General features: G+C 35.2%; 2 protein-coding genes across 2 annotated transcripts; one reads left to right on the forward strand and one right to left on the reverse strand.

Moving 5' to 3' along the window:
* Window positions 1-279: 279 nt before the first annotated feature.
* Window positions 280-7,490, reverse strand: LOC147403140 (nuclear poly(A) polymerase 3-like). The gene is made up of 10 exons (XM_086438613.1): window positions 6,961-7,490; window positions 6,795-6,872; window positions 6,168-6,275; window positions 4,892-4,954; window positions 4,405-4,566; window positions 3,215-3,328; window positions 2,416-2,478; window positions 1,993-2,298; window positions 1,660-1,824; window positions 280-1,155 (listed from the first exon to the last, which is right to left on the reverse strand). Exons 1-10 carry the CDS (start codon window positions 7,204-7,206, stop codon window positions 898-900), a joined length of 1,563 nt encoding a protein of 520 aa, XP_086294739.1. The 5' UTR covers window positions 7,207-7,490; the 3' UTR covers window positions 280-897.
* A 2,668-nt stretch (window positions 7,491-10,158) lies between these two features.
* Window positions 10,159-13,931, forward strand: LOC147403141 (uncharacterized). Its single transcript, XM_086438614.1, has 2 exons — window positions 10,159-10,762; window positions 13,442-13,931. The coding sequence occupies exons 1-2, from the start codon at window positions 10,397-10,399 to the stop codon at window positions 13,661-13,663; spliced, it is 588 nt and encodes a 195-aa protein (XP_086294740.1). The 5' UTR covers window positions 10,159-10,396; the 3' UTR covers window positions 13,664-13,931.
* Window positions 13,932-14,331: the final 400 nt, after the last annotated feature.

Raw genomic sequence — 14,331 nt, forward strand, 5'->3', positions numbered from 1 at the left:
GAGTTTTTGAGTCCGGCTGTCATGTTGAGTTCAACAACCATCAGTCTTCAAATTTTAAATAAACAAATCCACTCTTTAATTTCACTTTACAGGTAATCCAGGGAACATGTTTGATTGATAAAAATAGAATTGCGACTAGATACTCACTTGTATCAATCCTTGGTGGTGTGAAATCCATCAATCATGCTGGCTACTTTAATTACATGTAACAACATTTAATTGTATTAAAAACCAATCTGAACTAAACATGATTTCTCAGACTCAATGCACCAACCAACAAAAGACAGAATCCAAGCTTTCATAATAGTAAACAATGGTCATCCAATGAGAAAAAAAAAAAAAAATACAACTTTCCAATTGTATGAAGAAATAATAATTAGAAAAAACAACAAAATTACAATTCTTTTGACTGCCATTAATTTCCAAAAGGAAATTAGTATAATTAAAAAAAAAAAAAAATCCTGAACATTACATGAAATATACATGTCTTGTATATAACTTTCCTCTACGTTAGGTAGAGTTGAATGGCAGAAATGGATTCCCATTGCCAACCCCAAAAATTTGGGAGTATAAACATGACAACAATGCATACTTGCCTTCACTTAAGAAGATACAAGCCCTCTTTTCTTAACTTGGTTCAAATTCTCTGTCGATATTCCCAAATTAAACCAACAGGAATATTGAACCCGACAACGGATTTTTCAAAAACTGTCCAATCAAGAAAATCCAGAATCCCAAAAGCAATGAAGCTCCGACAATCAAAAAACCGAAAACAGAACGCACTGCATTCAACCCTGAGAACTTGGGTAGTCTGTGACTCCATTAGTGACTGTGGATGCTGGGTGTAAATTGGTTTGTATGGCTGGTTGTTATTAAATATACTGGAATGGGTGTTTATCAAACTCTGATTCTGGAATCAAACTGTGCATTCTCAGGTGGCTGAGAAGATTCCACAATGGAAAGTTCAAAGCTCCCAAAGGAACCTTGATAGCCATTATAGATGTGCTTCATGAAGTACTTCTCAACAGATTCTATATCCCTGAAGCTACTGCGGGTAGGTTGTAAGCCCCAGAAGAACACAATGTTTGGCTCTGAAACTTCCGAATCAACGTATTCAGTTGGATTGGGATCGCAAAATCCTTGTACCTCCTCTAGCTGCAGCAACGTATAAGTATGGCTTCAGGTCTCAACATGATGATAACTATCATAATTTAATAAAAAAGAATGAAAATTGAAAGTAGTATTCTCAATGATCCAGCTTTGGCGCTATTTTGAGGGTAAATAAAAAACCAATATTCTCTTTAAGTATGGGGGGCGTTCGGCTGACAATCTTAGGATGACTAAACGCTAACAAAATTTTTGTCCATGTGGCTTAGGAGTTTCAGATTGAGCTGATTTTTTGTGAGGATGATCTCTATGGTGAGATCATTCTTGCCAAAAATCAGCCCAATCACTTCTAACCCCATCAAAATTATTTTAGAATTGTGAACAGTCAATTTTTTACCTAAAATTTGTAAACCACTTTTGATGGACTTAAGAAGTTACAGATTGGGCTGATTTTAAGCCACATAGGACAAAAATTTTGTCAGCCTTTGGTCATCCTATATATATATATATATATATATATATATAGAGAGAGAGAGAGAGAGAGAGAGTTACCTTGAGAAGAAGACTGCGAAAGCGTGACTTCACCCAACCCACCCATTCACCTAACTCATTCTGATTTGAAGCAGCAAGGAAAATCCGGACAAAACGTTTGTATTTCTTTGTGTACGGGAAAGGGTCAAACAAATTGCTCCACTCAAAATCCGGCCTGAGGATATCCTGCAATTAACTAACGAGTTCTTTTGAATGATATCCCTCTTAATTAAAATCATTACTCAAATAAGATTGTTTTGATTCCAGAAATCAAAGCACCAAGACTAAATTCTAATAGTTTCCCTTCAAAATAATCTCTGCAATTAGAAACATATAAAAGGACTGGATAAATACCCTGGTCATACTATGTCCTCTGAGGAACTCTGCCCTGATCCTGTGAGATGTGCTCCTTGTGATATTAGAGTGGCAAAATTCATGAGGACTACATGGTAACTGAATTGGCATTAAGGAACGCATTTCAGCAACTTCTCTATTCACTGGCGATAACCCATCCTCTAACATCACTGGTGTGGGCCAGGGCCAAAAAGCAAATATCTCAAAGAAAATTGAGATGAGGGCACTAATGCTGGCAGTAGGATGTCTTTGACAAACATAAGCTGTGAGAACCACAATATGGATCCCTCCAAAAAATCCAACCAACTGCAAAGAGAGACAAGGATTTGTTCATCATATAAGCACACACCAATATGGAGCTGAGTTCAGGGAAGGAAAACATGAGAGGGACAAGATAACTTGCACAAGTTTGATTTCCCTTACATTGCAGTATATCCCTCGCCTTCTCGCCCATAATTTAAGGCATCGCAGCACTGACTGGAATTTCTGGAATGGATCAGACAAAAATATATAAGATATTCACAACTGAAAATGCACGAGATATGAAGGATGATAAAATTTGGTGCAGAAAATAATGGAGAATTTTCAAGATATCTACCAAGGATTAATGACACAACTAAAAATGCATGAGGTAGGTAACATGACCAGATTTATTGCAAAAAATAATGGAGTATTTTCAGGATTTCTACCATGAATTAATGTCAGAAACAACCCTCAAGTTGCTCGCAGAAAACCCAATCTAATATACAGCACAGCAACTAGTGTTCACCGACAACAGCGTGTCATGCAGTTAATCCACTAAATAGGGGAGATATTAACAGTCATTTGGTTCAGATTAGACAATAGTATGGGCAAAATGATATCTCTACTCGTGAAGGCACCACTTCATGCAAATTTCCTAGAAATATCGTATTTCTGTAACTATAGTGAATTCATTTTATGAATCAGTACCATTTTGAATGTATAAAACCATTCACTACCCCCCTCCAAAAAAAAAAAAAGACGAAGAAAAGAAGAAGGAAATACCCATATCACATCCTCTTACATACAAAATTTAACTGAGAAATGTTTAGCTGATTGAAACAGCATGTGGCACATACAAAGTTTGAACTCGTCTAACAATAAAGACAAGAGATTTATCAGGAAAACAAAAACAATAACAATTAAACACAAAAGTCAGATGTCATGCTAGTATGCCAAGCATCTGAGAAAAATGCAGTACCTCCATATTTGGGACAAGCTGAAGAATAAGCATATTAGCACGTACACCAGACAAGCTTTTCCAACTGGTTTCATCAATGTTCCTTAAGAAGAACGGATTGAAAATGTCCACATTCTGCAGTGTCAACAATCACCAAATCAATATTTCTAAATTATCGAGGAATAACCAGAACAGTCAATGTTTCTGCTGTCATAAATTAATATAAATATAATAGAATACAGCATGATGGAAGCATCTATCTCATCAATTTCAATAGTATGCATGCAGCTCATATATGCATAAAGGAAAAAAGGGACAGTTCTTTGCAGATTTTGTTGGGAAGTGGGATTGGGTGTGCAATATTTACGTGTAATTGAGTCTTTCTTTGTTTCCTTTGTTAGTGTCTTGTTTCTTGTCCTCAGTATGGTTACATTGACCATACTTTTTTCTCATTAATAAAATTTCTTCACGTATCAGGAAAGAAAAAAGAGACTGCATCCTTAAATCTGATTTACTCATTGTCCGTAATCTGGAGCAATAAATCCAGAGCATGTTGGATCTCCATGGATTATGATGCGACACTTCCAGACTCATTTCATAACATTCACCTTAGATTAAGAGTTACCTTTTACAATTGAAATTTTTGTATGCATATCATAGATGTAGTCTCTTGTTTGTATGCATAAGACTCATTTCATAACATATCTAATCACACAATCCATTTTACCAGTTTTGACATACACAAATACAAATTTTTCTACATCACTGACAATATACCATTGAGTGCACCGATCCCATTTTCAGGGTTTGTGGGACCTGGCACTTAGTACCCATCTTGAACTGTGACACCCATACCCATATCAGTAAGGGACAACCAGAGAGTAGGTCATGGATATTGTTTAATGATGGTACTGAGACAAGCTTATATTCTGTATCTAAAATGCTAGTTGAAAAAAAAAATCTGTAAGAATCATAAGACAAGGAGCAACATTCACTTAAAAATGGACTAGGTTGAATAGTATCCATGATTGTCAAGTATTCCATATATCTACAAGCAACTGAACCAATAAAGGTGGTTTTGTTTATTTGAACTCGGAGAAGCATCCGGATCCAGAGTACAGATCAGGCAATGCCAGGGAATGACAAAGACATGTATCTGACTTTCTATGATGAAGAAAAATGTCCACATAAGGCACAGTTTAGAAACTTACGTCAGGAACATATAGAACTTTAAGCTGGGCGTATGGAAGATCAATTGCGATCCCATTGAATTTAAACCGCATTAAAGGAACTTTTGCATCCTTGACACAATGAATCTCTGATATTTCTGGTCTACTTTGAAGCATGTTGAGCAGAACACCAAAAAAGTCCTCCTGCACGATTATGGAATAAAATTCAATGGATAATTCCTGTGGAAAAAGGTTTTCTGGAGCTACTACACTCCAGAAAGTGCAGTTTTGCTTGCCAAATGGAAGTCTGGCATGGCCAATCCAGACAAACCTATGGATTGGCCATGTGGATAGTTGTCCACATAACGGGAACTACTGGCTGAAACTCCCCATTTGGGGAAATGCTGAGATGGGGAAACCTGTTGGTTCTTTGAGCCAGCAGAAAACCCATCTGAACATTTAGTCCAGTTTAACAAGTGGTTCCATAGAGAGGGCAAAGGCAAAAAACCAAAAAAAAAAAAGGACTTACTGCCATGGTGGCAAAGCGAGGGCCGACACATAAAGCATCAATATCCGATTCCGATCCGTGAGCCTGAATGTCAGAAACATTAATTTAACTATCAAAAGAAATTGCAAAGGAAGAACCAGCAGTCAGAATTAGCAAGACAGAAACAAAGCATTAAGTTGTAACTCAACTTCAACAATAAGTACAATCAGTTAAACTGAAGGAAACTAGAAGAAGACCATAACTAAAATAATTAAAAGCAAGTTATACTGAACTGGAAAAAAGATTCATCAAAGTGAGTCATTTGTCTTGGAATGGCATTATCAAGGTTTCAAACCTAGGACAAGTCTTCCATGACTTCAGAGAATTTCGAAAAACGAATTGGCCAAAAAAGTAAAGCTGTACAAGAAAACCACATCTAGAACATTTGCAACCGTTATGGTGAAGGTTCTTTTGAGAGAAGAGAAAGGGCAAGGAGAACTCCAACAACATGATTCTTTTTTGGGAAAATTACTAAAAGAGGGTTTAATATTTTAATATTTATAAAAAAGAATCTATATTTTTCAAAAATTACCAAAAACAAATTAAGTCGCTGGACAGTTCGGTGTTTTAGTAAGTCACTGGACTGTCCAGCGTTTTAATGTGTTAAAATATATAACTATACCAAAAATGCCCTTCTAGTGATTAAAACGCTGGACCGTTCAGTGTTTTAACATCCCAGCAATTTAGCCTCCATTTAAAACGCTGGACTGTCCAGCGACTTAATTCGTTTTTGGTAATTTAAAAAAAAATAGATTCTTTTTTGAAAATATAAAAATATTTAACCCTATTTTAGTAGTTTTCCCTTCTTTTTTTTCCTTTTGGGTCTTATCAGATATTTGTTTATTCAGGCAAGCGTATTTTGTGGCAGAAGAAAACTATCCAATGATCTGCATTTGATGTATTTTGAGATTATTTTTGTTGTTGCAAAAATTTCTCGTGATAAAGTTCAAACCTATTACAAGATATAAATTAATAACAAAACCACTCCACAATCAATACCTAATGCATAAGAAAGACAAGCACAACCAAAAAACTGAGAGTCAAAGATTGCCAAAGGTTCTAATTAAGGAAAGTATTTGTCTACGATATAACATACTGTTATCCCCAAACTAAAATTTTAATAGACCATTAAAAACTACTATTTATAGACTTTATCCATTCATACCACTTCCACTAACAGAAATGTTGAGATGTCAACAGAATAAGAGCATAATAGAATTAAAACAAAAATAAAAGGAGGGCGTTTACAAATACTTACTCCCAGACCATAGGAACCATAGGTCAATATTGTTGCAGAACTGTTCACAATCTGATTCTTTGGAAGTTGACGTTTCTGAGCAACTGTCTTTATCCATGCCATTACAATCTACATGACGATGAACTGAATCTAGGTCAATGGATTCATAGTCAAAAAATAATAATTGAACTCAAGAGTACCTACAAAAACTTAGGTAAATTAAATAAAGTTACTGATTCTTTGAAATCTATCTAGCATACACAAAAACCGAATGCAAGATATACCCCCATTTTCTTTACATGAGATACTAGTGCAAATATATTGTTCAATAACCCTTTTAAGAAGTCCAAGCAATTTGTACAATAAAACTTCCAAGACATTTACATACTAACGGGTCGAATAAGCCTACTTTCAACACATTTTATAATAAAAAAAGAGTTTGGTTAGAGAGAAATAGACACTGAGAAGTTCCATTGATGAAATACACTGAACTCAATATCATTAAATAATTTCATGGAAATGGAAACTTAAAACTACTAAAACTGTAAAAGAAACAAAGATTGAAAATAAAAAACACTAATTTATGTCGATTCCACACTTAAACCTACTGAAATTCATCCAAAAACAAACATATCAAATCCAACAAACCTGTTTGAGATTCTCAATTGCATCTTTCCTCTTCATTTCCTCTTCTGGAGAAGGCACGAGTCCTTCATTCACCATAAACTACAAATCCGAAACCAAATACAATAAATAAATAAAAAATTAAAATTGAAAATTGGAGAATAAGAAATCTGAGTGTAAGTAGAACTACCTTAAGCAGCGATTGCGTCCTTTCCTCATCCATACGAATCAAGAGACCAGCATCCAAAGTAAAACCAACAGGAGTAAGAACGGGAGGATTAAAGGGAACTAAAACATCTACGTGAGGCACCATAGGTCGAAAATAAGGGTTTAAAACACCAACAGATCCAGGAAACAAACCAGCAGGAGGAATCAGTTCGAAGAATCGAGCTCCCTGAGCATTAATATTCCTTTGATTGGGGTAAGCATGTGCCATTCAAACCAGTTAGATTACCAAGAAACAAATTTACAGTCGAAATCGAGCGATTTTAGATTGAAAGATTGAACAAAAACGATTCGATTTCTGAAGAAACTCAAGGAAATCGATTTGCAGAGATCTGAAAATATGAACAAGTGAAGAATTGGATTGAAATCGAATAGATCGAGAGTTTAATAATTCAAAGTTTGACGCGAGAGATGAAATCAGATAGAGAAGATTTCTGAACTTTGAAGGTTTGAAATAATGGCGAAGAAGCAGACACTTACTGAGCGAGAGAATAAAAAATAAGAAAGAAAACTTTTGAGGTGCTTTCGGTCTTAGGTTTTGAACATGACTCTGGATCCAATACGGTGTCCCGTTCCTAGGATATGTGTCTACGTGGCACACTTTAGTTGATGTTTAAAATACCTCGAAAACCTAATCAAGCCGTTCACGCAGCCCAATTTTCTTATTTCGTAATCAAATGCGCCGCGTAGACACCTATCTTATCTATTGAAACGGGACACAGCATGGGATCTCGACTCTTTAACATTTGGACACGTGTCGCATACTGTTTTAAAAAATTTAAATTACTAAAATATCCCCGGTTTCGAAATGTCTGATTAATCGTGGAGAATCAGGAATCACGAACATTCTCGAGAAACCGAGAAGCTTCTTAAAGAGAGCTTCTATTAACACACCAACTTTTGCTTGTAAAGGATTGTTGTATTGTAAGTAAAAGTTGGTGTGATAGTAAAATTTCTCTTTTAAAACTGAAAGTGATTTTCGATTTCTTGTTATAAATAACAAAATGCCCTGAAATCAAACAAACTTATCCCAAATTTGCTTTTAAATTGAATTTATAGTTTTCATGTTTTGTGGCTTTTGTTGCCATTGGAACAATGTGGTATGGTTCAACAACTACATGTATTGAAATATTTGATCCATTATTTCCCCCAAGAAATGTATCGAAGTGTGGCACTTGATTAGTTGAAAATCAAAGTTTAATGATGTTGCCTCCCTTTGACATGTGGATTCCACCACTAAATATGCCTATGTTCATGGTCCGAATCAATCCAAAATCATACCTTTACAATCACATTAAATTGGTGATAACATAATGATAGATGAATTAAGCTCATTTTGACGCGCTTGCGTCCTATCTCCGGCTTTTTTCTTATTTGTGGGGTGGGGATGGGGGTGGAGGGGGACAACTAATCCACTTGCATGCCTATCTCATTTATTTATCAAGTGATTTTGTGCCTAATGGCCAGGACGACCATCCTCATGAGTTGATCTCGGCTAAGGTGATATATGTGGTTTGTAGGGTTTTCATTATTGTATGCACATAAGGGATTTGGACGAGATATGGTGTTTTAGAAGTTAATTCCCTCACCCATGATGGTCAGATTTATGGATCCAGACATTCTTGTAATAAATATAAATAAAATGGATGCGAACGTTAAGCTGTGAAACTCATTTTCATAGTTGCAAGACAAGTATGGGATATAGTTTTCTATTTTACCATTTACTTGTTATACTAATAAATAACTGATGTTATTAAATTATGAAACAACATGATTTTGGAATTGGGAAGTAACAATTTCATTTACGTTTTTGGTGTATTTGATTTAATGGAAAGTTAGTTTCCATGGATTTTGAAATTCATAAAAAATAAGTAAAGTAGAAAATATAAATTCATGTACTTGATTGCATTTGAAAAGAAATACCAGAATAAAAAAAATCAAAAGATAGGGGTGGAAGTGGAGGAAGAAGAAGGAAGATAAAGAGAAAGACGAAGCATTAATGGAGGTGGAGGATAAAAAAGAATAAAGTGGGCGAAGACGACCAAGGTTGTAGGTGAAAAGAGAAGAATAAAACATATTATTGGATTTTTGTTGATTTTTATTTTTTATAGAAAAAAATCAATCAAACAATAAAAAATACAATTTTTTTTGGAAAAATGGAAATCCAACTCATTTTCCTTTAGTACTCAAACATACCCTTCTTAATATAGAATGATTACTTTCATTTTTTCTCAGAGCAATTGCTTTCATTATCTTCGATGTTAAATTTACAAAATTATGGATATTTTCACAAAACAGTTGAATGGTTAAAGTGCCGATGCACTCATGGAATTTTATGTGACATGCATACCAATCAAATGAAAATGAAGATTTTATAGAATAATGTTAAGGCCTACTATGCTTTATCTAATCGAATAAAAGAAACCTTATATTTAAATATAAATAAATCAATAAAAATAAAAAATATATAATTGATTTCACTAAATAACTTATTAAAAAAAAAGTCAATTGAGATGATTTTGACATCTTAAACCTTACCATCCCAATTAAAACAAATATTCGAAAGTATTAAAAGAATGTGAAAAAGCCTTAAGCATACATGTTTGAAGGTGGTGAAATAAATATGACTACATTTTTAATTAACACAAGACGTGATCCCATGCAAAGTGGAATGAAAGAATATGATTTTAGAGGTAACAAACGCGGTTTCAAACTTACGATGTACCTTTGGACTTTAGTCTTCTGTTATTGACTACACACTAAATGGTCAAAAATGTCCATTTTCAACCTCTACAACTTCTAGGACTATTTTATTTTTTTAAACATCTTCAACCTCATATTCAAACCACCATCTTCAATCACTTCCAAACCTTTCTAAAAAAAAAAAAATTGAGATGATATTAGAGAGCTACTAGTGCCACACCATCTCCTATGTAAATCATTAAAGAATCACATATAATTGGTGTGCTGTTAGCAAAAGTTGGTGTGGCAATATCAATTCTATAATATTATCCTAACATTCGAAATTACGCTTGTTGGGCTTGGTAGGAATATTCTGATTTGTTCACGCGGCAGAAAAACCAAATTTCGATGAGGTCAGCCCTACTAAATTCTACACGTGGGATTGGGAATATTGAGGGTCGTGGAACCCTACTAAACACATGCACACCAGGTACTCTGTTGGGAACCTCCAGACCGCACGATCTATTGACACGTCATTGATCCGCAACGATTTTGTTTGGACGGCTGAGATCGTGGTTGCAGAGCTACTGGAGGAACTCACAGAAACCTCTCTTCTGCATCTTTCTCTCTCTACCCCCTCCCCTGTTTCTCGATTTTTCTAATTAATTTTTTTTTCTTTCGATTTTAATTTCGATTCCTGAGAGAAATTTCTGTAAGACATGAAGATCATGGATGATGCGAGGGAAATCGAGAAAGAGAATGGAATTAGGGTTTTAAATGGAAAAACCCATGAAGTTGATGTCGATGATGAAGTGGATCAAGAGAAGGATGATGACGTGGAAGATGTAGAAGATGATGGTGATGGTGATGATGATGATGATGATGATAACGATGAAGATGATGATGATGTCGAAGAAGGATTGGAATCTGCTCCTCCTCCACATGTTCTATCTGTAGATGATGATGAGGATGATGAGGACGATGATGAAGACGAAGATGATGATGCTGATGATGGAGAGGGAGATGGAGATGATGATGGTGAGGGGGACGATGATGAAGATGAAGAGGAAGGCGAGGAGGAGGAGGTAATTTTGTCTAATTTTAGGTTAAATTTTAGATAATCTACATGTTAGAAGATCTACAGTTTTACTTGCTTTATAATTTCTTAAATTTGCTGCCTTTCGTCGTATTTATGTTTCTAGGGTTGGTTTAGATAAAAACTGTTCTTTTGGCATTAAAATAGAGGAACAAGATTGGTTCATCCGACCCCAAATATTTGGTAGAAAGCTTCGATGATGACGATTTTGATGGATTTGATAGGGTTACACTGAAACCCCGAATAAAATAAAATAAAAGAAGAAAAATAAAGAAGAATTCTGTTTTAGGGTTCATCTGTTGGCTGTTTACTGTTGATAAGCTGGGTCTGCTGGAAAGCTAGAATATTTTATAGTTTTCCCTTACATAGTTCGTGTACACACACCATCATTAAATTTTCTTAATTAGAATTTTTTCTGTGTTAATAGCTAATAAACTATTTTATAGCTTAACATGATCATGTCTGAAATTGTCAGGGTGCAAGGAAAAGAGAAGAATTGTAGATCTTAATATAATGTGTCAGCTTCTTCCTTCTTTTTTTTTTTTTTTTTTTGGCGGGGGGGGGGGGGGTTGTTAAATTCTCTGTTCATGTTCATGGTTACTCTGCGAGAGAGTGTGTGTGTGTGTGTGCGCGTGATTAGTTTCAAAAAGAGTGGTGATAATCTGACGCCCCCCTCTGACATACAATCCCCTATGCCCCCATCACAGAACCTTAGATCATTTGCCTTGGGATACAGAAGAAAAAGATTTATGGTTCTGCGTATTCCGAGGCAAATGATCTATGTTTCTGTGATGGGGGCGTATGTCAAAGGGGGGCCTCAGAAAATCATTATTCTTTCAAAAATTATGTTTCTATGTTTTTGCTATAGTAATTTTAGCCCAACTTTGTTTGTTTGGGGGCTTTTGGATGATTTGATTTATGATCATTCCTATTTTCTCTTAGGTAATATGTTATTAAATCGGTCTTCAAAATATGCGGAAGTTTTAATTCTCATCTGTTCTGTTCACTGACTGAAAAAGCAAGTCTTATATGTTAAGTAGAATTCTTTTTTTCTTATGCGTAAGCTGGACTTGAACCCACGAGCTCAAAGTTGATTTGCTATGTGTCAAACCAACTGAGCTATGGGTCTAAGCCCTGTAAGTAGAATTCTTGGAGTAGCACATAGGAGAAAGACGAGAGTTCTTGAGGTTGGTTTGCGTGTGCCCATGCCATACTCATGGTATGCGTACAAAAGTTTGATTGGTCCATTGTGAGATTCCTTTTGCCAAGACCTTATATCATGTGTACTTTCCCTCGGGTCTGTAATTTCTTCATGATCTAGTGGTGCTATTTCAGATTGTAGAATATAATGCAACTGATCTGACGGTAAGGATCACCCAATTGGGTTACTTTTGGAAGTGGACTTATCCGGTGGTTCTATTTAGTGGTGGTATGCTCATGGTTGTGCCTTGTGACCATTTGCAGTATTACTTTTCTTCATTTTTACTGTTTTGATATGTTCTCTTATGTATGAGTTGGTCACACTTATTACTTCATATTGATTTCTCTTTTTTTCGTTTTTCTTTGAGTTTGCCATTATCTTTTCACCCATAATGTGCATGACATGAATATTGGCTGATCATGGCGGGGGTAATCTCGATCTCAGACACAGGGTCCACTGCCAAACACTGACCTTTACCCTTTTTTTATTTATTATTATTTAGGTTATGGAAAAGAATACTAGTCAGTGTCTGATCATTGATTGCATTCTGACTGAATTAAACTTTGAGTACAAAGATCAGATTTAGTAATTTCATCTTCAATTTTGATTTCTTGATGGGTTTCTTATGAATTTTGTTGTTTACACCTTTCTTTATACTAACCAAATACTGTCAAAAAGTGCATACAAAATTTTCTAACTAATATTGTGGAAAAAAGCAGCAAAGAGAGAGACTTATGACCTGAGCAATCTGTTATGCATTTATAGAATTTTTAATTAATAATATTAGTCAACTATACATTTCCTGTGTTTCATGTGTAAATCAGTTATAGTTTACAAACAATGCTGATTTTGAAACCCAGTGTTTTGGACTGAATTCCACACTTACAAAACTCCTCTTCACAAAAGTGTGGTTTTTCTATACTAAAATGACCTTTTGATTATTCACTAGAATGGCAATATGTGACACACTAAAACATGAAATCCAACGGTTGGGAATTTTCCAAGGTGCATAACATATGCTTGCGGTACATGTTTTTTCTTAAGAGTATCTGAAGAAGTATTCAAGTTGAAGGATCTAAAATAGTGAGAGGAAGACCCAAAAGAACTTGGATGGAGATAATGGAAGCAGATGAGAACACTCTTTCAATAAGATAAGGCGTGGCTTTAGATAGAGTGGAATGGAAGAATAGGGTTCGATTTCCGATCCCAAATCTTGGTATAGGGCTTTGATCACGAGGATGAAGCCATTTTAGTTAGATTAATGATCTTAAAATATAGCCCCATGTGGTTTACTACGTGGGAAGCATTTTATAGTTTGCCAATTAATATTGTTTTCCAGCACTTCATCTCATAACGTTTGTCCGATAAATTTTCGTGTTGGTATTATATCCGTTTCTACTTTGTGCCCATGTGTTTTCTCTTCATCATTCTGCCCAACATAATATTTCTTTGCAAATAATTGTATAGGAGGATATCGAAAATCTCGTCCGACCAATAGGTCTCACAGAAGTCAAGGAAGATGCTGGTGATTTTGAAGAAGGTGAAGAGAATGGTGAGGAAGAAGATTTAGATGAGGAAGACGACAGCGACGATGCTGGAAAGGTTGAGGTTTCAGGAAAGAGGAAGAGGTCAAGTGAAGATGACTCTGATGATGGTGGGGAGGACGATGAGAGACCGTCCAAAAGATAGGGTAAGGCTTCTAGGGTTAAAGACTGAGCATTGATGGTTTGGTCAAGCACTCTCTGTTTTAACCCAGACGTCTACCGTCACGTAGAAAGATAGAATAGTTCATGTATTATCTCATGTTTTTCTTCTCTGCTTTGTGGAGTACTCATTTGGGAGTCCCAAGAGATTTATGTCCTGTGTTGTAAGTTATGGCTTTACATGTTGATCTTCTCCCTTAAGAGAGCTGAACCATCTATCAATTTTCAGTCTATAGATGTAATATTTTTGATTACTTGTCTTTGAAGTTTATTGGAGTGGTTTACCCACTTTGCTTTTGTTCCTCCTTTAGTTGGGCTCTTTTTTTTTTTTTTATGTTTATTAATTCATTCGCGTTCTCTCGTATTGGGGGCAAGTTACTGAAAAGTAGGGAACTAAACATCTTCTGAAAAAGGAAAAATATTTAAAGTGGAACTAATCACGTGTACCTCCCTCAAATTCTTTTTGATTTCCCATTTCAATCCCTGATTTTTTTTTTAAATATATATATATACAGAAAGTAAAATTAAAGTGGAACAAATCACATGGACCTCCTTCAATTCTTTTTTATTTCACATTGCAATCCCGGAAAAATTAATTTAGATATATAAAGATTTCGGAGAAAGTAAAATTTACAAATGAATCCCTTGGAAAAA

The sequence above is a fragment of the Akebia trifoliata genome, chromosome 4 (genome assembly GCF_017979445.1).
Source record: "Akebia trifoliata isolate Shusen 1 chromosome 4, ASM1797944v1, whole genome shotgun sequence".
Classification (NCBI taxonomy): Eukaryota; Viridiplantae; Streptophyta; class Magnoliopsida; order Ranunculales; family Lardizabalaceae; genus Akebia; species Akebia trifoliata.